The sequence below is a fragment of the Chionomys nivalis genome, chromosome 7, assembly GCF_950005125.1.
Source record: "Chionomys nivalis chromosome 7, mChiNiv1.1, whole genome shotgun sequence".
Classification (NCBI taxonomy): domain Eukaryota; kingdom Metazoa; phylum Chordata; class Mammalia; order Rodentia; family Cricetidae; genus Chionomys; species Chionomys nivalis.
In genome coordinates, this window is record NC_080092.1 from 98,481,494 (window position 1) to 98,504,753 (window position 23,260).

At 48.4% G+C, this 23,260-nt stretch overlaps 1 protein-coding gene and 1 pseudogene across 3 annotated transcripts in view; both read right to left on the bottom strand.

The window, feature by feature from the left end:
• Window positions 1-1,402: 1,402 nt before the first annotated feature.
• Cyth1 (cytohesin 1) overlaps window positions 1,403-23,260 on the bottom strand; it is an 83,195-nt gene continuing 61,337 nt past the window's right edge. For 2 of the 3 annotated variants that reach the window (XM_057773848.1, XM_057773849.1), the window contains exons 4-13: window positions 19,117-19,183; window positions 18,736-18,854; window positions 18,349-18,429; window positions 17,155-17,267; window positions 15,739-15,887; window positions 15,238-15,350; window positions 10,168-10,246; window positions 7,745-7,816; window positions 6,176-6,330; window positions 1,403-3,271 (exon numbers count right to left, since the gene is read on the bottom strand). In XM_057773848.1, the coding sequence (XP_057629831.1) occupies window positions 3,193-3,271; window positions 6,176-6,330; window positions 7,745-7,816; window positions 10,168-10,246; window positions 15,238-15,350; window positions 15,739-15,887; window positions 17,155-17,267; window positions 18,349-18,429; window positions 18,736-18,854; window positions 19,117-19,183 (1,027 nt within the window). In that variant the 3' untranslated portion in view covers window positions 1,403-3,192. The remainder of the gene's footprint in view (window positions 3,272-6,175; window positions 6,331-7,744; window positions 7,817-10,167; window positions 10,247-15,237; window positions 15,351-15,738; window positions 15,888-17,154; window positions 17,268-18,348; window positions 18,430-18,735; window positions 18,855-19,116; window positions 19,184-23,260) is intronic. The other variant, XM_057773847.1, reaches the window with a different exon arrangement.
• Window positions 13,864-13,958, bottom strand: LOC130878850 (U6 spliceosomal RNA; annotated as a pseudogene).

A 23,260-nucleotide genomic window follows, 5' to 3' on the forward strand; every position in this document is an offset into this window, starting at 1 on the left:
AGCAAGAGTCATGCAGAACACATCAGCAGATTCATTTTGATCAAATATGTACAGAAAATTAGACCAAAAGGAGATAAGTAAATGTCATCAAATGTCAAGGAATGAGATGCAGAGACCTGGATTAAGGGAGACAAGAACAGTATCCCTGCTGGGGCTGTTCTTGCCCAGGCCTGCTTCTTGTCTTGGAAGTCAGGGCAGTGGTCTGTTTGCTGAACATAGAGTTCATCAGGTTGTTAGTCCTTCCTGGATGTGAACCGAATACCTGGAACCAAAAGGGATAATGTTTGTTTGACTCACGGCTTCAGCGGTGTCAGGGATCTGGTGATACTGGGATTGGTGAAGTAGAGCATAGTGACAGCTGAACCATGTTACCTCACAGCATACAGGAGGCAGAGAGAGAGAGAGAGGAGAGAGAGAGAGAGAGGGGGGGGGGGGAGGGGGAGGGGGAGGGGGAGGGGGAGGGGGAGAGAGAGAGAGAGAGAGAGAGAGAGAGAGAGAGAGAAAGGAGACAAGATACAGTCTCAAATACATGCCCCCAGTGACCTACTACTCCCTTGGAGTAAACTCCCTTAGTTTACGAGGCAGGCACAAAAACCAGCTGGAGTGATATTTTCAAAAAATCCTGTCTACAGCTTTCAGTCATCTCTTTGTATTAAAAAAAAAAGAAATATAAGATAATCTAAAAGGAGGGAAAACTATGTATAGATTATCTACACCTCTGATAAATAGACTGGTACTGACCCAGGCACTGGTCCGTCCAGGATACACAGTGAGAATAGGTTTGTGGGAGGGGCTCTGGCTCTGGCCTGCCCCCCAGGCTTGGGATGAAGTTAAGTTGCTTACCTCACACACAGGAAGCTTTGGGGCAATCTCCAGCACTGCACAAACCGGGCACAGTACATACCTGTAATCCCAGCACTAGACAGAGGTGGATGCAGGAAGATCAGAAATTAGGGTCATCCTCAGCTGGACAGGGAATTTAAGTCCAGTTTGAGCTACATGAAATGCTGTAAAGGAAGAAGGAAAGGAAGGGAGGGGGGGAGGAAGAAAGAAAAAAGGAAAGAAAAAAGAAAGAAGCAAAGAGAGACGCCAACTTCTGATACATTGATCATGTACTTCTAGCTTTTTGTTTCCTGACCCTGCTCAATTGCCTGACAAGGAGATTCAATGCCATGCTGCGGGTAGCTAATGTGGACACTTCTGCTCCACCCCAAAAAGAGGGGGCAAAGGTTAAGTCCATTCTCCTCTTGCTATGCCATCCTTTGCAGAAACACTGCCTACCCAACTTCTGCTTTTAATCTCCACCACACTCAGGATGGGCCCATGTCCATTCCACAGGCCCACACCAGCCCAACCCCAGGCTTGACAAGAGATGGCACCCACAGTCAGGCAGACAATGAGAGTGGTTTGGGCAGATTTGGAGTTTATTTGCTGCAGTTCCTTGGAGCTAGTTTACAAGGCAAAAACAAACAAAAACAACTGGAATAATAATATTTTTAAAAAACCCTGTCAACAACTTTCAGTCATTTCTCTGTATTTTGACAAATCCTTTTTTTTTTAAACAAATACAAAATAATCTAAAAGGAGAAAAACTATGTATGGATTATTTACACCTCTGATAAATAGACTGGGACCGAGCCAGATGCTGGTCTGCCCAGGACACACCCATGAGAACTGGTGTGCGGGAGGGGCTCTGGCCCTGGCCCGACTCCCCCGACAACAGGGACCGGCACTGCCTGGTTCTCTACCAGGAGGCTCAGTTTCCAGCCTGGACCCTCTTCCCCGTCACTGTCGCCTTCGCACACTCCAGCATCAAGCACCTGAAGCCACTCGAGGCCGGATCCACAGGAAGGGGGCCAGAGTGCTGCCCCCAAACTCACCCCTCTTTGCAAAGCTATTTCCAGAGGTGCTGACCCCCTTCTGAGATTGAGCTCATGCAGCCCAGTGGGGACCCATGGCTCCTCCAACCTGCCTGGAGGCAGCATTCTGCCACTGAGGCCTTGGCCACATGGAGGAGTGTGCCAAGATACCACCTGCCACCTGCTCTGCCTGGACTGGCATGCTGGTCCTGGCCGAGGAGCAGGAGCTGCCCTTGAGAGTCCCTGAGAGAACGGCAGGAGATGCTGCATTTCATGGCTCCCTTCACACTGAGTTAGGAGAGCAGGGCCAACTCACACACGTGCCGTGGCATGCCATGTCATAGAGGGCAAGGGGACAGAAAGGCCACCTCACCCTTGCTTGACTGCATTGCACCCTGCTGAGCAAAGCCCCTGCTCCTGGAGGCTACCACAGAGTGCACCAGAATAGTCCAGTTGGGGATACATTTGAGGCAGAAAAGGCTGAAGCCCCAAGGCGATAAAACCTACTCCTTCCTCTAGAACGAGGAATGGAGTTCTCGGGGAGGAGAAAGAAAAACCAGCTATGAAACAGTCAGCCACCCAGGACCATGGGGTGACCTCCTCACAGTTTTGGTTAATAGGAAAATGCAGACTTTCCGCTTTAAAGCGCAGTGGGCCTGGGTACTGAGGGCCAGGCAAGGAGCTATCCACTTCACCCCATCCCACAGGCACTGGGCAGGAGCTACCCATACTGCCTGCCTGCTGCCCTACTGGGGCCCTGGAGGCCTCCCTGTGTCTGCTGGGAGCTGCCAGCAGCTCTGCTTTTGCCCCTCCTGGGGTGCCAGCAGTCCCAGAGTCCCTTTCTAGGGGAGGCTTCCCAAGCAGGGCACAGGAGAACAGGATACAGTGCTACGTTCACTTTTGCTTAAAAAAACAAAAATAAATCTTTATAGTGCGTGGCTTCTTTTCCTTTCCTCCTTTCTCCTTAGTACGTAAGAGTACGTCCTCACAGGCATCTGTGGAGCAGAGGTGAAGGCCCTTGGCCAGGAACACTGCGAGGTAAAGAGAGAGCTCTGGGCGCTGCTGTCAGCCCGCTGAGTCGAGGCGTGGGGATCGCAGCACTAGTCTGCTGCTAGCAGCGGTTGGTGCTGGCAGCAGCAGTCTCCAGCCCCAGCCCTCACTGCCACCCTTCTCCCACCTAGAAAACTGCGAAAGCTGAAGCTTAGTCTCTGGGAGCTGGCAGGGACTGGCAGGGGAGCCCTCTGCTCTCCTTTGCTGGGCTCCGCAGCGCCCCTCAAGGGGAGGCAGGAGAAAGGGCCACAGCTTCCTGGGCTGGCTGTGCCCTGGTTCGCTCTCAGTGTCTCTTGGTGGAGGAGACCTTCTTTTTCCGTGCTGCAAGCATCTCGTAGAAAGGGTCTCTGCTGATGGCAGCTCTGGAGGGCAGAAAAGGGAGAGAAGAGGCATGAGGGGCAGATTGACTTAGGCTATCCAGCTGTCACCAGGAACGCCCACCCTCACTCTGTCCAAGCTTAAGGTGACACACAGAGACATGTAACAAAGTAACTGTGGTGGACTCTGCCTATTTTAAACTAACATTACTTAACATTTGTGAGTAGACTCATACATTCCGTAGCTGAGCTCCAAGTTTGGGGATGTGGTTTTCTCAGCCAAGCGACTGTCCTCTGTAGTCCTGAGCGCCATGCTGTAATAAGTTACTCCACTCGCAGTGTTCGAGAGGCTGGCATGGACGGCAGAGGAACTTCTGGGGGCCTGTGAGAACCAGCTCCATGTAGACGAGTGCTGCTGCTGGGGGCCCAGTGTGAAAGGGAACAGCCGTGTTGAAGGAGGGCATGCATCACCTGCACTAGACAGTGGAGGCGGCTAAGGCCACAGAGCTGGTGCTTGGCCTCCTAGGGAAGCAGAGTCTGTGTGATGCTTAGTTCTAGTGGTCACCAGCGACCCGGAATCCACAGCACACATTCCAGTGCTCGCTCTCCCTGCCACAATGCTGGCAGCTAGCGGGGTCTCACCACAGGGACTCAGCACCCAAAGGAACATGGCCCGTCAGAAGTCTCTCATTTTCAGGGTACAGGTGATTCTACTTTGGCTTCTGGGGGTGGCTAACTTTCTGGTAGGCTGCTTGTCCTTGTAGAGCAGTGCTCATGACGTCCAGATGAAATTATGCTTGGAAACGGTGCCAAGAACTGGGTTGGCATCAGACACTCCTCAGTTATGGGCTGTGTTTTGCTCCCTCTTTATCCCTGGTTCTGAGATCTTGCCCTGTTAATTCTTGGCATTGGAAATTGTATCACTCTGCTCCAACAGGTACAGGCTCCCCGTGGCTGACAGTGGACATCTCTGGTTTCCTGAGTGTCTGCTTGCAGCCTGGACTCCGTTGAACTCAGTATTGAGATGGACATGTGCAACACGAGTCTTCTCAGGCTGCTGGGAACCCCTAGGAAGGGCAGCTGCCAAGGGAAAGTATCTCGGCTCTTCTACAACTCCACGAAGCCCATCACCCCAGTGCTCTCTCGTCTCTCCCCTCCACACAGGTTCTGAGCCATGCAGTGTCACAGCTCCTCATCTGTGGAGTGGTGTGTACCATTTTCTGGGCCTTCCTCATGGGGATGGGGATGTAGAGACCACAACACAGAGTCCCAGCATCTGCATATCCTCCAGGGGCAGAGCCAGATCACCCAGGGAAACATTAAGACTAGTTGGGGGAGTTGTGAGAGGAGCTTGGCAGTATCATGAGGAAGTCTAACATCCACCAGAGGCCCAGTATTCACAAGAATTCAAGAGCATTTTAAAGAACACTCCATTTTTCTGATTAGAGCAGCAAAAGCTTATATGATAGCCAAAATGGATAAAAATAGCCAAAATTCTTTTGAAAGAATTGAGGGGAAGGAGCCTTTACCAAAGCATATTCTACTGTCAGAGGCAATGGGTGTTCACAAGGGAAGACAGTGGTCCACACAGGCCGGTCAGAGGCTATGCAGACTGTGGTATAACCACGTGTCAAACAGACACTTACTGGATTGAGAGAATAGTTCCAACCCTCGCGCTAAACCACAGGCAAGAAATGAACTTCCAACAAAAGGGCATAGGAGATATCGAGTGCTATCTATTCCCTGGTCTCAGGTCTTTCCACGACACAGAGCCAATGCTCAGAGGATGGGTTGCCTACCTGGCCCCATCTGTAGACCATAACTGTCACAATGGCTGTCACTTAAGGACAATGCCTAAATCAGGGCAGCATGCTCTCAACCTCAGCACTCAACCTTAGTCCTCAAGCAGCCCTCTAAGTTGGGAATTCCAGAGAAAGATGGGTAACACGCCCCCCAAAATATCAAGGACTGCACTGGTGACCTGAGTCCTAGCCCCAGCCATCTGCTCCCTTTCTTTCCAGAGCAAAGCACCAGCCCCGCTGTACTGGCACTCCTACGCTGTCTCATCTTGGGCAAACAATGCACTGGGTGAGTGAAGTCCTCAAACTTAATTTAGACTAGGTAACAGTTATGTCCCGAGGAGAGGCTGTAGCTTAGTAGAAGGCATGCTATGTCTGACGACACAGAGGCAGCCTGTGAGCTGATGGCATATCTCCGTCACTCCTCAGGTCACTAGGGCCCAGATAACAAGGAAAGCTAAGGAAAACACCTGCATAACTGAAGATCGAAGCCCTCACAACTGTGACTAAGTATGTATTACTGCAAGGAATAATTGCAGAGAGGGTGGGGAAGTCAGAACGCACAACGGCCATCTTCCTGGGACAAGGAGAAAGATGCCCATCACCCAGGTTTCATCTGAGTCCCAGGGGCAGTGTTGGTGGAAGATGTCAATGAGCTTTGCAAAGCCTGTTTCCAGTCACGTGCCACACTGGGACGTTCCTGTCTCTGCAGTAAACATCACGCTGTAGGACTTGGAGAAGCTCCTCCACACAGGTTGCTGTGTTCTCACAGCACATGGTGAGGGGCTGGGCTCTGCTTCATGACCGTGCCTCTCCCTTCTGCCCCTTTCTACAGATGGGTCTTAGTTCCCATATCTGTGACTGGGAGAACGGTCTCTCTGGATAAAAAAGTACAATGAAGTCGAGTGTTATTCACTGAGGAGGCACCAGGGAGAGAGCTGTTCCCCCAGCCACGCACACAATGGAGGTAGGTGGCCTTTGTCCCCACTCTGGGCCTTTGAATTCTCTTAGTGCCTTAGGCTGCAGACTTAGTAAGGCTCTAACAGGAAGAAAACCAAAGGCCTGCTGGGAAGCAAGCTGGGAACCCAGAGCTGGAAGGACAGGAGCTGCAGAGGAGAGGCCAGTCCTCCAACGTGTGGGGGCCACCTACTTGATGCACTTGATCCACTCCTCCTTCTCTTCGGGAGTGGGGGCTGAGATGCGGTACACAGTGTGGTTCCCTTCCACCACTCTCCCGTCAGCCTCCGTCTTACAGGCCTTAATCACCTGATCTTTATTGTCAGGGATATAAAGTTCAAAGCAGTTCTGAGAAGAAGATGAGAAAGTGCAGTCAGATTTTAGGAAGCTGCTGACCAAGGAAAATATTATTTCCCCACACTCTTTTTTCTCACTCTCAAGAACTATACATTAGGGAAATGAGGGCAGAGGACAAAGTCGGTTGATAAAGTGCTGGCCATAGGAGCATGAGGACCTGAGTTTGCTTCTGCATTTAAAAAACCAAGTATGTGTTAAGCCAGGCGGTGGTGGCACACACATTTAATCCCAGCACTCGGGAGGCAGAGACAGGAGGATCTCTGTGAGTTCGAGGCCAGCCTTGTCTACAAGAGCTAGTTCCAGGACAGGCCCCAAAGCTACAGAGAAACCCTGTCTCGAAAAACAAAAGACAAACAACAACAACAACAACAAAAATTTTAAAAGCCAAGTGTGAGCCAGTGTGATGGTGCACACCTTTACACCCCTCCCCCTGCTCTTGGGAGGCAGAGGCAGGTGGATTTATGAGTTCAAGGCCAGCATGGTCTACAAAGCAAGCTCTAGGACAGCTAGGGCTATGCAGTCTCGAAAAAACAAAAATAAATAAGCAATAAAAATACAAATTTGTGTGTGGATACACACAGGCAGGTGCGCTGAACGGGCATGGTATGCGGAGGACAACCTCGAGTGCCAGTCCTTGTCTCCTACCTTGATTGAGACAGGGTCTCACTGCTGTTTCCCACTGCATACGTGAGGTTAGCAAGCCCATGGGCTTCTCCATTCCCTGCTTCACTGCAGGAGTGCTAGTTACACACGTCACCACACCCAGCTTCTCTGAGGATCCCAACTCAGGCTCTGGCGCTTGCCAAAACTTGTCTCACTCACACTTTCCCCACCAGCCCTCCCCCAGCCTGAGACCCCATCTCAGAAAACAAGGTGGGCAGTTCCTGAGGAACGATACTTGAGGTTGACCTCACGTGCATATGTGTAAGCACATTCCCCATACATGTGCACCTGCACACATACACAAATATTTCTTCTATGTAAAAAGACACTCAGACTAGATGTCAACTGTGTTTCGGACCTCTCTGTTGACTGAGATGCTGGCCTGACATCTGCTGGCTCCATTCCTGACGACAGGAGCACGCACAGAGCTGCAGGGGAAGCTGCTCCCACGCCTCATAGTGCATCAGTTATAAAGTCAGCACTGAGCTGCGGGTGCTCACGGCTGACCTGTAGGGACGGCTCAGTCACTAGGTGATGGAGGCAGGCCGACTAAAGACAATAGGGCTATTTGTTTCATCTTTCCCTTGAACACTAAGGATAATCAGAACAGGGGGAGGCAAAGGCATGGCTTTGTTTTCCAGGTTCTCATGTCTGTCTTAAAATGCCTTTGAATGTCACTCTTCTTCAGAGCGAGGTTATGACCAGCCCTTCTGGCCCTGGGCATTGTCACAGGAACACTTACTGGCTTTTTGGAGTCTTCTACCTCTCGGATGCTCAGATTCTCTAAGGGGATGATCCCACGGGGCTCTTTATCCTGCAAGAGTGCAGAAGGATGTCACTCTCGGCTGAGGAAACACCTGCTTCCCCCTCAGCCCATCCTGACTCCTCCCAGGTTGGCTTCAGCCACCCTTGGGTTCTACAACAGAATCAGGGTCAGCAGTGTGTGGCAAAACTTGTGTGGCATTACAAGGTCAGAGAGCTCAGCAGGTGCCATCAAAGTGTCCCTGGAAATGACCCATTAGGCATCAAGCAGGAGACGTGTCTTCCCCCTCCTTCATGTCGTTATCTGGTTTTCCTTTCCGAGCCATGGTTCTGAGCCACTAACTCCTGGAAACCTTTTCAGGCCTATGTCTAGGCCCTCCTGCTCATGCCTGACATAGGGAGTCCAGCTGATTTTCAAATTGCCTCTTGCTCACTGCACATCACCTGAATTTGTAGCCCCTAGGGTAACACTGTCTTTGGGACAGCTGCTCCAAGATCCACAGAGGGGCCTGAGCTCAGGTCCAGACAGACCCTCACCCCCTCCTTCACCTCAGCTGGCCCTCTGAGGTACTGCCCATTGTGTCAGCCAAGGCCCCCACCATGAACATACTTCTACCCATACCAGCCAGCTAACCTAGGTCAAGACGTGTTGCTCCTCAAACATATTAGTCAGAGTTATACATATACAATATGTCAAAAACGAGCTGAAGTCCTGTTCTGCCTTCTAGATCATTCTGGTCACTAGTTAAGAGACTCCAGACGATTTCCCTGGAATCTCTGGGGACACTCTACTTTCTATAGTGTGTCAAGAGAACTGGAGGAGGCTCGTGTGGAGCTTGTCCAGAGAAGAGCTGGCTCCACCTGTTGGCTCCCAGAAGCCCCAAAGGCAGCTTCCTGGGTGAACACACCATCCCATTACAGAGACAAGTCCTGCCTGCTCACTTCCCACCCCTCTATCCGCGGTGGACTTTCCTCCCTCACTGCTCTGCCCCACTCTCACCGGCCTGTGTCTTCCTCCAGGCCAAAGGGTGGAGTGGGCTGATCTCATGCCCGAGCTGCAGCAAAGCTGCTCTGCAAGCCCTTTCTGCTCTGGCTGTCTCATCCCACGCACTCAGTTACTCTGTGTCACTGTCTCGTAGCCCTTGCTGGGAAACCTCTCCTTGCTGCCTAGACCCTATAAAGTCAAAGGAAAGAAGGGTTTTGGAGGGTGGGGGCCCTGGAAGGAAACCTACTTAGCCTTTTATGCACAGTACCCTGGGGAAGGAACAGGGAGACTCTTACTATTTTTATATACTTAATGTATTGTTCTAATGTTTGAAAAGAAGTTAAACACAGCAAAGCAAAGCCTGCTTGCAGCACTTGGGCAGCATGAGTGGGGCCCTGGTGAGACATACTTTGAAAACAATTTCCTGTCAGGCCCACAGCCGTCCTTAGCATGAATGACTGAACTAAACCTGTTAACTCTATGAGGTTAGCCTGGAACATACTATGTAGCCCAGGCTAGCCTCAGACTTGTGTAATGCTCCTATTGCTTTTTTTAAAAAAAACTTTCTTAAAACTATTTTGCACCTCCTTGACCACAAATAAGGCTTCAGCCCTGCTTTCTCAGTGGGGTCAATGACTTTTAATCAGTGAAAATTCAGCCAAGTTAGCTACACTGACCTAGTTTAAGACTTTAGTCCAATATATATGCAAGAAGAACCACCTCCTACAGGTGCCCAGGAAGATGGCAGAACACCAGAGTGCCATGTCACCAGTGTGGGGTCATGGTCTGAGCACCAACACCCTATGGCTTCCTGCGTGTTCTGCCCACAGGAGGTCTGGAGGAATTTTACTGGATATTTCTTATTCCTGCAGCTCCAAAAGGCATCTGCAGGAAGACCGTCCTGCAGTGACGTCTTATCCCAGTGAGCAGACACCCACGAGTTTCCACGGTGTAAGGAAACTTCCTCCCATTCCATCCCGCCCTTTCTCTCTGTTGTCCCTCTTCTCACTGGGGCTCCTCCTTCTGAGTCAGATCCTTTGGCATTTCTGAGACCACAGAAAATCTAAATTCTCCAACTCACGATTATTATCCCTTTCACTAGGTTCACAAGTCTTTCCTGGCAGCTGGCCCCAGTTCCTTGTTTCCAGCCCAGCTACAAACAAGCCCCCAACACTGTGTTCACTGCTCCTTCTCAGTTCTGGGACTTGTGTCTCCATTTTATCTAAAGTCAGGTGCTGGCTCTGAACCACAGTGTCCTGGCCAGCCCCTCCACACCCATTCTAAGATCTACCTTAGCTCTTCCTTGACCCCCCCCCAGGGAAGTAGAGGGACAGATCTGACTGTCTTCCCAGGCCCCGCTCTGGCTGTGTTTGGTTAGAGTGGTTTGGAAGTGGAGGACTGGACCAGCAGATACTCACCGTGGTGTACTCAAAGTAGTAAAGGCAGTTGTCTGTCAGAATGAACCAGCGCCTCTTCCAGGTCTTCACCCTGCCACCTGCCAGCAAAAAAGAGGATGTTCTTGACAACAGACATCAAAGCAGGTGCATGCTACATACACACACACACACACACACACACACACACACACACACACACACCCCTCTCTTCCCAGGGAGGGCATGGGTCGGGCAGGGCATCAGGAGAACATTTAGATCATGGCACAATTTACATCAGTGACAAGACACAGCCAAGACAGAAGCATCTTTCACAGAGTGAAAGTCTATGGTATGAGCAGAGCAAGCGTGTCTGGGTGACACCCTGAGATGTCCCGGACAGCAAGATGAGAGCATGGGCTAGGGAGGAAGACCCAGGGCGATGGCGGTGCAATGCAGGTGTACCTGAGGCTGGAGAAGCCAGCCTACCCTGTGTGGTAGATACAGGCAAAGGAAGAAAGAAGGGAGGTGTCAGCACCCTGATGCAGGCGGCATGGGCAGGGAGTTCCATGAAGTGACAGGAGAAAAGATACAGAAAGTGAGGCAATATGAGCCCTTACAGCCAAACCATGGCTTTCCTCTCCCACCTGCCTGTGGAAGTTCTCACTGGCTTCAGCCCCTTTGGTTAGTGTCCTGAGAGTCATGTCCTCGAGTTATGGGTGTGAACTGAAGCAGGGCTCCTTTACCAGGAAAGGACTAGCTTATCCAAGAGGTCAGTTCAGGAGCCTTTCCACTGTGGCCTCATGTGACTAAGTACAGGAGGCAGCCCTGACAGCTAAGAGGTGGTGACTAGCAGCTGATCAAGGCCTTCCTTAGTCCTCTTCAATGCTAGCAAAATTTAAGCAGCAAAGTTTGGGCCTTGTGAAGTTACTCTGAGTTGGTACAGGGGAACTGTGCCCACTCTGAAGGAGGCTACATCCTCATTTGAATCATGCTCAGGACGCCCACTTTCCCCGACTTACCTCTGGTCAAGGGAGACCATCTTGACACGAACCATTTGGAATTACCCAGGGGATTCCCGTGCTGACATGTACACGAGATTGCATAAACACACTCAGTCCCTGACCTTAGCACTATGGAGAAAATTACTTCTCTACAGTCTCCATAGAGGGCAGGGGAGTGGGACACTTGCCATGCCTACTCCCCTGCTCCCCTGACCTCTTGCTAACATCCATGCAGAGCAGGGCAATTTTATAAAGACTGTTTCCAAATGCCAGCATCTGCCTGCGGGCTCATCCCTAAAATCTGAGAGAAGAGGTCCTGCAGAACAGGTAGGACCTAGACCTTTCTGGGCTATTTTTCAGCTCTGCCTGGGTGCCTGAGCTGGAGGGGTGGAGAAGGACATGTAGGCATCATTAACTACAAGACTCTAAATGACCGAGACCTAGGTTTCCAGACGGAGTGTGCCAGCCACCAACCCTTCTGTGTGGTGCACAGTGAGGCACTCTCCCTCATGGTGATCGTCTGTAAGTTTCATGGAAGCACCCCAAGGGTAAGTGGCATGAACGAGAAAAGACAAGAGTAATATGACATGCATGCTGGCAACAGGGAGGCTGGGCAGAATTAGAACAAATGAGAAGGAAGACAAAGAATGTGCTCAAAACTGAAGGCAGTTGGTCTTAAATTGGATCCCTTCCCATTTCTGAGTTTGAATGCTTCTGTCTTCCAGCCTCTTGGGGAGATCGTTTCCCATTCAGGGCTTGGTACACAAGGATGGCCAACCCATGCTGACCTCCCATGCACTCTGTCACAGGACATTACCCCAGGTGACAATGGGGCTCAGGAAAGGGTGGAAAAAGTGAGTTAGATACCAAAAGAAACAAGATGGCAGGAAATCAAGAAGAAGAAGCAAAGCTGGGAAGTTCTGTCTGGTTATAAAGCTTCATTATGTCCCCCGGACAGTTTGCTGCACCACAGAGCCCTCTACCACAAAGCGTCGCTGCGGGACCACGGGGAACACTTCCACGTGGAAAGAAAAACAGACATGGGACAAGCAGACAGACCGATGTGAGCCTAGAACAGTCCCTGTGGAACTCACAGGACACCCCCCCACAGGGCTTCGCGGGCCTCCCTTAGACAGAAGGCCTGCACTGCCTTAAGGGTGCAGCCTGCCTGTTCGGAGCACTGGAAGGAATGACTGTGTTTGCTCTCCTAAGGGTGGCTCTGTTCTAGTCGAGCTTAGGCACAGATCCGAGGAGTATTCTGGTTCCTCTGAATGTTTCCCCATATCAGCAACCAGAGAACTACAAGGCCAATCTGGGTTTTGAGGATGACTCTTTGAAACAGATGGGGATTTGTACCAGAAGAAACACAGACAGAGGATCCAGGCTATGAGGCCTCCCTGATACTCAAGAAATGGAATCAAGGACTACAGGTAGGGGTTTCTGGTTTCGAGGTTTTAAAATTTCCACTTGTGGGTGTGGAAGACACCATTTCTCTTTTTCATGGAAAGGCAAATGCCGCAAGTATCTTCTAATTTAACCTTTCCTCAAAAGCACATGGCTTTGGGAGTTAACACGCAGCACCCTGTTCTCTGATTCCTCACGTCAGAAATAACTTTTGATCAGATCAACATCAGGGGTCAATTTGAATCCAGCAATTCCCAGGAACACGAAGCCTGTACTCCTCAGCCTTCCTCAGCTCGCTCCAGGCTAGGACTGCGAGAACTACTTGCAGTTTGGGGCCTCCGACCTGGCGGCTGCTGTACCACTCTCTGCTCCAAGAGGAAGTGTGAGCACTGCCCCAAACCCCTGATCCTGGCTGGTTCCCTAGGGACTGTACAGTAAGTTAGAAGCAGCATTAACACTACTACCAGCAATTAAAAAACAAAATAACCAAAAGTAACAAAATTAAAAAAAAAAACCAAAACGCTGCAGCAATGACAGTGGCCTGGGCAGAGTGAGCGAGCAGGTTGCAGGGTTACATACCTCCTGGAGTTTGGGGCAAGGAAAAGGAGAGCCAAAATCATGGAAACATATAAATGAGGGAGAAAAGAAAATTAAAACAAAGAAATCAAACCCGATTCCTTAATCTTAAAGTGCAGCGCACCGGTCACATTTATGTATGCCTGGAGAGGGAGGTAGACCTGAAAACACTGGTGGGCAGCTGACCACCATGCTGGTCAGCAAGGTTGGAGGCCTTACCCACACCTGGCCTAACAGTGCCACAAATCCATTGTTGTAAGACCAGCATTTGCCAGACTCCTCACAATCCAGAGCAAAGAGGGGGATGTGCACTTCTGAAAAAGTCGGTATCTTCCTTAAGACACCCATCACTTTTTAAATGTGTGCAAGGATGCACACACGTAACCCACAGATATACATGTACATATGTGTGTACACAAGGACACACATGCTTATGGCTCTCTGCATACAGGGACATATACAGACAACTACAGATGGCACAAAGCCCTACCCTGTGCAGTGTACAGACACACAGGACTGAGTCTCAGTGTGCCACAGTGGAAACACCCTATCAGGAGTATAGGCAGTTGGAGAACGTGAAGCAATGGCCCCACGATGAACAAGTCCCATATCGTTAGAGTTTTATTCTTTAGGATGAAGCTTTGCTCTACCACCGGGCCGGCTCGATGTCATGGGCTCCAGGGATTCTCCGGCTGTCTCCTGCTTGTCTGGGATCACAGGTGTGCACCATCGCACTTCGTTTAAATTTTTGATTTTTAAAAATATAGGATGCCTCATGAATTTGCATGTCATCCTGGTACAAGAGCCAAGATCATCTCTGTTCTAATTTTAGTGTCTCAGCTGTCAAAGCTAACACTTAGCATTCTCATGGAAACAAATTTCCCTGGAGGGGAAAATACATCTAAACTTGGAGACACTTTTGAAATTCCCAGCACATTTCCTCTTCACTCCATGGGTTGGACAAGAAGAATGTGGAGCAGGTCACCCATGGGTTAAACATTTCAGACCCTCTGCTTAGAGATCACAGACTGTTGGCCACAGTCAGACACTGCAAGGCTCTAATCAGTGAAGTGGTACTTGAAGGAAATTTATGATTTGTCATGTGGGAACACAGGCTTTAGGCCTTATAAAGGAATGTCAACCCTAGCCTAGCTGGATGAATTAGTAGCAGAGGGTATGTTATCTTACTTTTCTGCATGTGTCAGTAATGGCCAAGAATGGGATGCTGCTTATCAGGACAAGTAACCGAGATGGAAGAGGAGCGTGTCTCTAATGGGTTACGTCCTTCTGATATGGGATTAGCTCATCAAAGGCCAAGGCAGAAGGAAATGAATGTGCTCTCTAGTGGTCAAAAAAACTTGAATATTATCATGTCCAGAGAGTTCAGAGACCTCTCTTATGTCTGATAATTAATAAAGCAATCACAGGTGGACATGGATGTGCATGAGAACCCACTGAATTTCTTCTGTTTGGTTACTTTGTCACCTTCCTGGTAAGGCATGACCATAAATCTTAACAATACAGGCTTACTTCTGGCAGAGGGAAGAGAAATGCACCTGCAGTTTTTTGATGACACAATCATTAATGTGGCTGATTGGGACTGGAAAGGGGGTCAATGCCAGAGCATAAGGAAGAGTGCTGTGGTTTGCGCTGCAGCCAAGGGCTCTAGGTTTGCCATGCACACTGCCTGTGGGAGCCAGATGCAGAGGGAAGTGATGATGCATTGGGTGGGGCAGGAGTGCCAGGGATAAATCTGGGATGGGAAGTAGAGAGATGGATATGGCTGGTTACCCTCCCAAGGGTAAGAGGGCAGAAAGGGGGGATGGATCAGGTCCCTAGAAAGTGCCTTAAAGAACATGGCCATCTATTCAGGAATGAACACACAGGGCCCAGATACACATGGGCAATGTTTACAAGGGAGCCCAGGAGTCTCTATTCTATGGTGAATGGCCATCAGCAGCTTTCTTTCTGGAGGTGGGACTTTTAATAAAAGCATAACTCAGGGCATTTTCTGTGGGTGGGATGCCTGTGACCTGGCCCTGCCCCACACCCCAGGCCTGTGTGCACATAGCCATTCTTCCTGAGCTCTACTGCAGGGACCCCACGCTGGGTGGCTGGGAGAGGGGACTCACCAAGTTTCAGCAGCCAGCCTTCTCGGTCTGGGTTGAAGAAAGTGTGGGTGAGGTCATTCCCGTCATCTTCCGGGATTTTAAAGGGTTCGTTTTTTATGCTCTCATAGAGATTCTGGGACAGAAGATGACATTGCATGTTTCATTCTAGAAGTAGCTTTTCTTCATCCCCTCTGTCTACTCATCCCACAGGCACTCACTGTGAGCCTGTAGTAAGGACTAGAGAAGAACACAACCATTTTTCTGCTCTACATCAGCTCACAGGGACAAAAATAAGAAGCCTGGTGGATAATTAAGGAAGGAAAAAAATAGCAGCTTGGAGTCTACTCAAGCCTTTAGTTTCAGATTTAGAAGGCTCTTCCCCTTCCTGTTTCTCTGGCCTTTGTGAAATTCACATATTGAAATGAATTAAGAGAGCAGGCACTTGGCAAGTTATCCTTGTCTCCTCTCCTCTAAGGACGATCCTCGGCCAGCTGAAATGAAGCCACTCTGGCCCTGCTCACCCGGAGCAACTCCTCGGGCAGGTCTCCTCCATCATTGATGCCTCGATTCATGGCAATGAACCTCTCCACTGTAGGCTTGTCCTTGACATTGGGGTTGTGTAGGCTGGTGTTCAGCATGATGATGGCAAAGGAGAGGACGTAGCAAGTGTCTAGGGAAGAGAAGAACAGAATGTGAGAGCAAGGGAAACACCCACTCAGGACCGGAGACACAAAGCCAAGTGCACACATATTCCCAGGCTTACGCTCATGAAAGGAGCAAGGCACATGAGTATACTAAAGATTCAGACAGAAAACAATAAAGTGGCCATCTGGGCATGGTGGAACATGTCTTTTGTCCCAGCACTCAGGAGACAGATTTCTTGTGAGTTCCAGCACAGTCTGATCTCTAAAGAGAGTTCCAGGCCATCTAGGGCCACATAACAAAACCCCAAACCAATACAATGCATAGAAAAGATAAAAACTACCTACAATTCTATTTAGTAATGTTTGGTCTGCTTTATTTCTTCTATATAAATGTGACTATGTAGAAAAATCATGTTACAGACATGGTAACACACTGTCCCCCCAACGCATATATATGGATACTTACATAGGGGGTAGGTACATAAACATACACAATACACAGGTGACAAATAACACACATATATACACACATACATAGGTGATAGACACACGCGTATATACACACGTATTTATACACACATATACATAGGTGATAGGTACACACATATACACACATACACAGGTGATAGACACACACACGTATATACACATGTATTTATACACACATATACATAGGTGATAGGTACACACATATACACACATACACAGGTGATAGACACACACACGTATATACACACGTATTTATACACACATATACATAGGTGATAGGTACACACATATACACACATACACAGGTGATGGATACACATATACATACACACACATATATACAAATACACATGCTTTTTGTTGATCTTATCATTTTCCCATGCCAATATCTTTTTAAAAACATGACTTTCTTTCTTTCTTTCTTTCTTTCTTTCTTTCTTTCTTTCTTTCTTTCTTTCTTTCTTTCTTTCTTTCTTCCTTTTTTTCTAAGACAAGGCTGTGCTTAACTGGCCAACTACAGTCATAATTCTGCTTCTGCCTCCTGAGTAGCTGGGAAGACAGATAAAATCACAGCAGTCAGCTTCTGAACCCAGGGCCTCACGCACAGAGGCATGCACTCTACCACTCCGTCACACCCAGGTCTTTACTGCATCTCTGTCGTGCTCTTCTGGATACTTCCAATCTTTCACAGTTATACACACCATTAGCAAACTGTTCCTCATGCCTTAGAAACCCTCCACGGCCTACAAGAGAACCTGTGGAGAAAGCTTTCCTCCCCACTCACACAGAAGCCTCCTCACGCACCTGTGGACTGGAACACCCCGTTATTACACTGACAGTACCGCTGGGCAAAGGCCTCCATCATACGGTCAATCTTCTGGGCCTCTCCAGGGAGCCGGAAGCTCCACAGGAACTGCCTAAGGGTGGAGACAGGAGCACTGCTTTGACCTGCCTTGCTGCTGGTGGTGGCTTTAATATCAGAGGGCAAAGGGAGGTGAGGGGGCTTCTGTCCACTTTTACAGAAACTGAACAGAAGCGAATTTAGCCACTGCCCATCACTGTGGCTTTAATTGGAAGTAAAGTGCTTAGGTAAACCAAGACATTGAGATTTTCCTATTCCAAAGAACAGCCCCCCTCCTCAGAATAACACACAAAATTGAAGCACAGGAGTTAATCATTTAAAATGAACTCTAAGGTAAGGATTCATCAGAGCATTCATGATGAAACTATGGAAGTCACATGGACCCACGCCATGGGTTTAAATGTGTCTGCAATTACCACATGTATTAAAATCACAGCTCAAAAAATAACCTCAGAATTTATACCTGTAGCAGAGAAAGTTAAAAAGACACAAAATAAGTTTGATTAAAAAATTAAAGTTGCAGCCGGGCGGTGGTGGCGCACGCCTTTAATCCCAGCACTCGGGAGGCAGAGGCAGGCGGATCTCTGTGAGTTCGAGACCAGCCTGGTCTACAGAGCTAGTTCCAGGACAGGCTCCAAAGCCACAGAGAAACCCTGTCTCGAAAAAAACCAAAAAAAAAAAAAAAAAAAAAAAAAAATTAAAGTTGCTGGGCAGTGGGGGTGCAGGCCTTTAATTCCAGAACTCTGGAGGCAGAGGCAGGAGGATCTCTGTGAGTTCGAGGCCAGCCTAGTCTACAGAGTGAATTCCATGATAGCCAGGGTTATATAAAGAAACCCTGTCTCAAAAAACAAACAAACAAAAAAGTTAATTTATTTTTTCTTTTTAAAATGAAATGAGATACCTAGTTTAGGGCAAGATATTAAAGGGCTCTATATTCTGAATAGTAGAAACAATTTTTTGAAAAAATATTTGAACACTGGACAGTTCTTCCACCCCCTAAACCAATAAGCAGTCTTAGCATGCTTTCCCACTCATAGACATGTACACTGGCCCCTTAAATACTTTAGCACAGTCACCAGGACCCCCGCAAAGGGACATTAGTCAAACAGCACACAGGCCCCGCTGACAACACCCACCGCAAGGCCTGGACGAGGTTTAAGTCGGTGAACTCGTGCAGCTCAACAAATGCATGCAGGACCTGGATGCTGAACTCATCTCTGCCAGGAAACAAATAGGAGATGGGATGGAGCACAAGTCAGACCCCTGACCCCAAACAGATGGTATCCCCAGAGTCCCAGGCCATGAGGCTTCTCAAGCCTGGCCATCCACAGAACGACGTTGGACTGGCTCTGTTTACTAACTAGACAAGCAAGGAACCTGCATACCTGAACAGGTAAGTCACTGTTCCTCAGGACACTTCCACTCAATACCATGGCTCCTGCTGCCTTAGGATCATAGTTACCCCATGAACTAAGGAACTTGTCTCTTCCCATGAGTCTGACCATCCTCTCTAAATGCCTTACCTCTCCCCAAGGTAGTCACCAATGGCTGTTTTGTTAAGCCCTTCCCCTTTGTATAAGAATTGGGCAATATCTTCACAAGTGTTCTTCAGCAGGTCATTTTCTATTAAGAACTGGATCCCCTGCAGAAAGACCAGAAAGAGTCAGTGAGAATGAGTAAGGTCAAAGGCGACAATGAGTGTGGGCCCTGGCACATGTACAGTAAACATCCACCAGTGGACACAGGGATGGGGCATCGCAGGGCGCCAGACTCAGGACAGTGAGGTAACCACCCAGCACATACACCAGCAAATAGCAGCTTAGAACAAACGCTGCTGGTTCCCCTCGATCACCAAGGAGGCTGCACCTTAAGACTAGGGGTTTTTGTCAATTCTTTTTGCATACCTTTTTAGGATCCATGTTAAATTTCTTCCTGCCCATGGCTACCTGTTTGTTCCTCTGCATGTTCTTCCTGGAAGAGAAGTGCAGCCATTAGTGCTCGGCAGCGGGAGCTCTGGGGCCTGCAGCAGTCTTCACGAGCACTGCTGACAGTTTTAGAAGACTGGGCCAGCTAGGTCTGGCCAGCTAAAGTCCTGGTCAATGCTCAGGCTCACTGACCTCTTTCCCTCTAGATTCATGGTTTCTCTTAGAATTTTTATTTTCTTAAACTTTGTCGTCTACATATTATAGAATCTGCCTATTTTAAGTGTATAGACCTGGGGATTAGTGAGAAACCTGGCAGTAGGGAAATTCCCAGGAATCTACAAGGATGATCCCAGCTAAGAATCTAAGTAATAGTGGAGAGGGTGCCTTACCTGCCCTTCCTCTGAAATCAAATTGACTACCTTAATTGTCATCATAGAGCCTTCATCCCGTAACTAGTGGAAGCAGATGCAGAGATCCATAGCTAAGCACTGGGCTGAGCTCCTGGAGTCCAGTCATAGGGAGGAACAATATTATGAGAAAAGCGATCAAGACCATGATGGGGAAACCCACAGAAACAGCTGGCCTGAGCTAGTGGGAGCTCACTGACTCTGGACTGACAGTTGGGGAACCTGCATAGGACCAAACTAGGGCCTCTGAATGGGGGTGACAGTTGTGTGGCTTGGACAGTTTGTGAGGTCACTAGCAGTGGAACCAGTGCATGAACTGGCTTTTTGGAGCCCATTCCCTTTGGAGGGATACCTTGCTCAACCTAGACACAGGGGGAGGGCCTTGGTCCTGCCTCAAGTGATGTGAGAAACGTTGTTGACTCCCCATAGGAGGTCTCACCCTCTCTGAGGATTAGTTGGGGAGTAGGGTAGGGGTCAGGTGGGGGGAACAGGGGGAAGAGAAGAATGGGGAACTGGAAATGGTATGTAAAATAAAAAAAGGTTTTTTAAAGTGTGCACCTGAATGCTTTTAATAAGTTAAGCTGTGCAACCATTACCATAAGCAGTTTTAGAATACTTTCATCGGTCCAACAAAGTCCCCACACCCATCCCTACTTCAATCCCAGGAACTCTCAGTCTACCGTTTATGCACTGATCTGCCTGACTCTGACCTTTCATGTGAGCAGAATTGTGGAGTATCTGGACTTCTTTCGCTTAGCCTATTGTCTTCAAGGTCTGTCAGCACAACACTCCTGCCTATTGCTGAGTGACATTCCTCTGCATGTCTACCTCCCTCTGCTTTTCAGATGGCAGATGTAGAGTCAAGTCTGGGGTCATTATGCCCAGGGCTGCTCTCAGCATGTGTCGACGCGTGTGGTGGTCATGTTTTCCTTCCCTTCGGGCAGAAGGGTCAAGGCTGTATGGAGATAGTCAGGTAGTGCTTTCACAGTCAGCTTTTAAGATGCTGTACAAACAAGCTGCAGTTTTCTTAACTGTGCATTAGACTAAACAAATGCAGGTTCATAGACCATGCTTCCCAGGGTGTGGTCCACACACAGATGAGGGAGCGCATCAGACATGCAGAATGCCAGCTCTTAGCTAGTGTGTCTGCCCATTTTATCCAATCCCACAGACGAACTGAGTTACACATTCTGGGCCACTGAGTGACTCAGAGTTTTAGGGGTAGAGGCTAGGTGACATTTCTAAAACCTCCTGTAAGCCTGGCTATACCTGGGAACTGACAGTAATTCTACCGTTTCTGAGCCAATGAGCTACTCAGAAATAGCTTATGCACTGTTTTAAGGAGCACATCAGCACTGGCCAAATCCCCAAAGTTCTTTTTTTCCCCCTTCTTCTTCTTCTTCTTCTTTCCTGGTTGAGACAGGGGTGACTGTAGCTCAGGCTGGGCTGAAATTCACAACAATCCTCCTGCCTCTGTCTCCTAAATGCTGGGATTACACGTGTGAGCCCACCATGTTTGGCCAGCCTGACTTGAGGTTTGGAATGAACAGGTGTGAGTCTTAGGTTATCTACTTACATTTTCCCTAAACCCAATACTACTACTTTGATCCATATTTTAAAAAAAAAAAATACAAGAAAAAAGCTGTTGGGCGATTTCCTATAAGAGTGTGCAATATTTGGCCCTACAATGGCAAGGCACATAACCACCCAAAAGGGCCCTCAGCATCCTTTGCCTTGGTTTGGTTCCTTGCTGAAGGCTTCTTGGGTCTCTGACAAGCCCAGAACCCAGAGCCCAGACTTCAGTAGTACACTTCCAGATCTCTACCAGCTACAATCACTGCTTCTGACAACTCTAGGTGCTTACAGCAGTGGCTGGCTAACTTCACTAGTTCCCCATGAATCAGCTCCCGGCCCTACCCATTCAGAGTGGCCGCTGATGACTGCCTGACATATCACAGGATGCGGCTGGCTAAAGTTCCCAGTTCTCCATGAGTCAGTTCTTGTCCCTACCTGTCTAGCATTGCTGTTTATGACTGATGGGACAGTCACTGTCAGTGGCTGGCTAAGTCATCAATGCATATGGGTCAGCTGTCCTAACTTCGGCACAGTCTCCCGTGGACAGCAGCTGTATCAACTAGGTCAATTGAGAAAGCTTCTCATAGTTTTACGTTGTCTCTATTTCTTACACAGCATATGGACTTATTGCTACAAAATGCTTATCAGGCCTTTGATTACAAGTATGACAACTACCTAATGGAAAACCAGAATTAATAACAAATCCCAACTATACAGATGCTCAGAATCTGCAGAACAGCTCCCCTTTCAGGATCTTTAATTCTGGAAAACTAGCTTAAACTCCAGAGTTTAAAGCATAAATCACTGAAGTATGGTTCTTGAGCTCACAGGCACTAGATGCACTGATGAACATTGGTGTTTTTTCTTTATGTTATTTTTTACATTTTTTATTTATTTGTATTGTTTGTGTACACCTACACAATGTGCATGCATGGGTGTGGAGGTCAAAAGACGGCTTTGTGGAGTCTGTTCTCTCCTTCCACCTCTACATATGTTCCAGGGATTGAAATCAGGTCACCAGGCTTGCAAGGCAAGCACTTTTATATGCTGAGCCATCTTGTCAGCCTTAATATGTTACCTTTAAGGCATTCTTTATGTTTCGAGTTTCATCAGATGATAGTGTTACTTGTCTACTCAAAACCATGGTATCCTGTTGTCCACTCACATAGAACCAGTCCTGGTTCTCTAGCTCAGGATGGGCAGGTCAGGACCCCATGGAGAGCTAAGCACTAGTGAATAAAGAGCTGGGGTTCTCAGGGCCTATCTGCAGACACCGCTGGGGTCTTTCGTCCACTGGAACTGTGATAACCCACAGGACAGTAAGCAAACAGTACCCCGAATCCCACATATATGTGCTGGCACAAAAAGATACAGAAAGAAAGCATACTATGATATTAATCGTTCTTTTTCGGTTGCTGATTTGGGAAAATCTGTTTTCTTCATACTTTTCCATCTTTTACCAGATTACTGCAATAAACATCTACTCCTGGACAGTGCGATGACTCAGCAGGTACAGGGACTTGTAGCTAAGCTGACAACCTAAATTCAACCCCTGGACCCACACGGCAGGATGGAACCAGCTCCAGAAAGGTGTCCTCTGACTTCTATGTGTGTGCTGAGGCACATGTGCTCATTTTTACTAAATAAATAAATACATATAATTTTTAAAATGAAAAATTCCACTTATAACCAGGAAAAGGCCAACAATTTTCTTAAGTCAGGGATAATTCTAATTCAGTGTGAGGCTCGCATCCTAAGGACCCATTCAGTCTGACAGGTATGTATGCCCTGGTAACCACCCCACTGGGTTCTGGTCAGGTCTCCCCTGACACTTGTCAACATCCACTGCTATTTTTGATGGTACATCCCTATCTTCTGTCTCAGCTTTATGACATAAGTATGTATTGTGTCCATGTGGTACTGTGTACACACATACGAACTGCTTCTCTGTTGTGTTTGTGGGGCCTGCACAGGCTATTGCCCTGGATCAGCACGCTCCTCTGATACCTCCGAGTAATGGCCCATTGTCCCAGCCTACTTATGCATTCACCTATTGGTGGATGGCTGGGCAATTTCTACCTTGGTCCATTTTTAATAAGAGTACTTTAAATATCCTTGGTAAAAGTGTTTAAGGACATGTT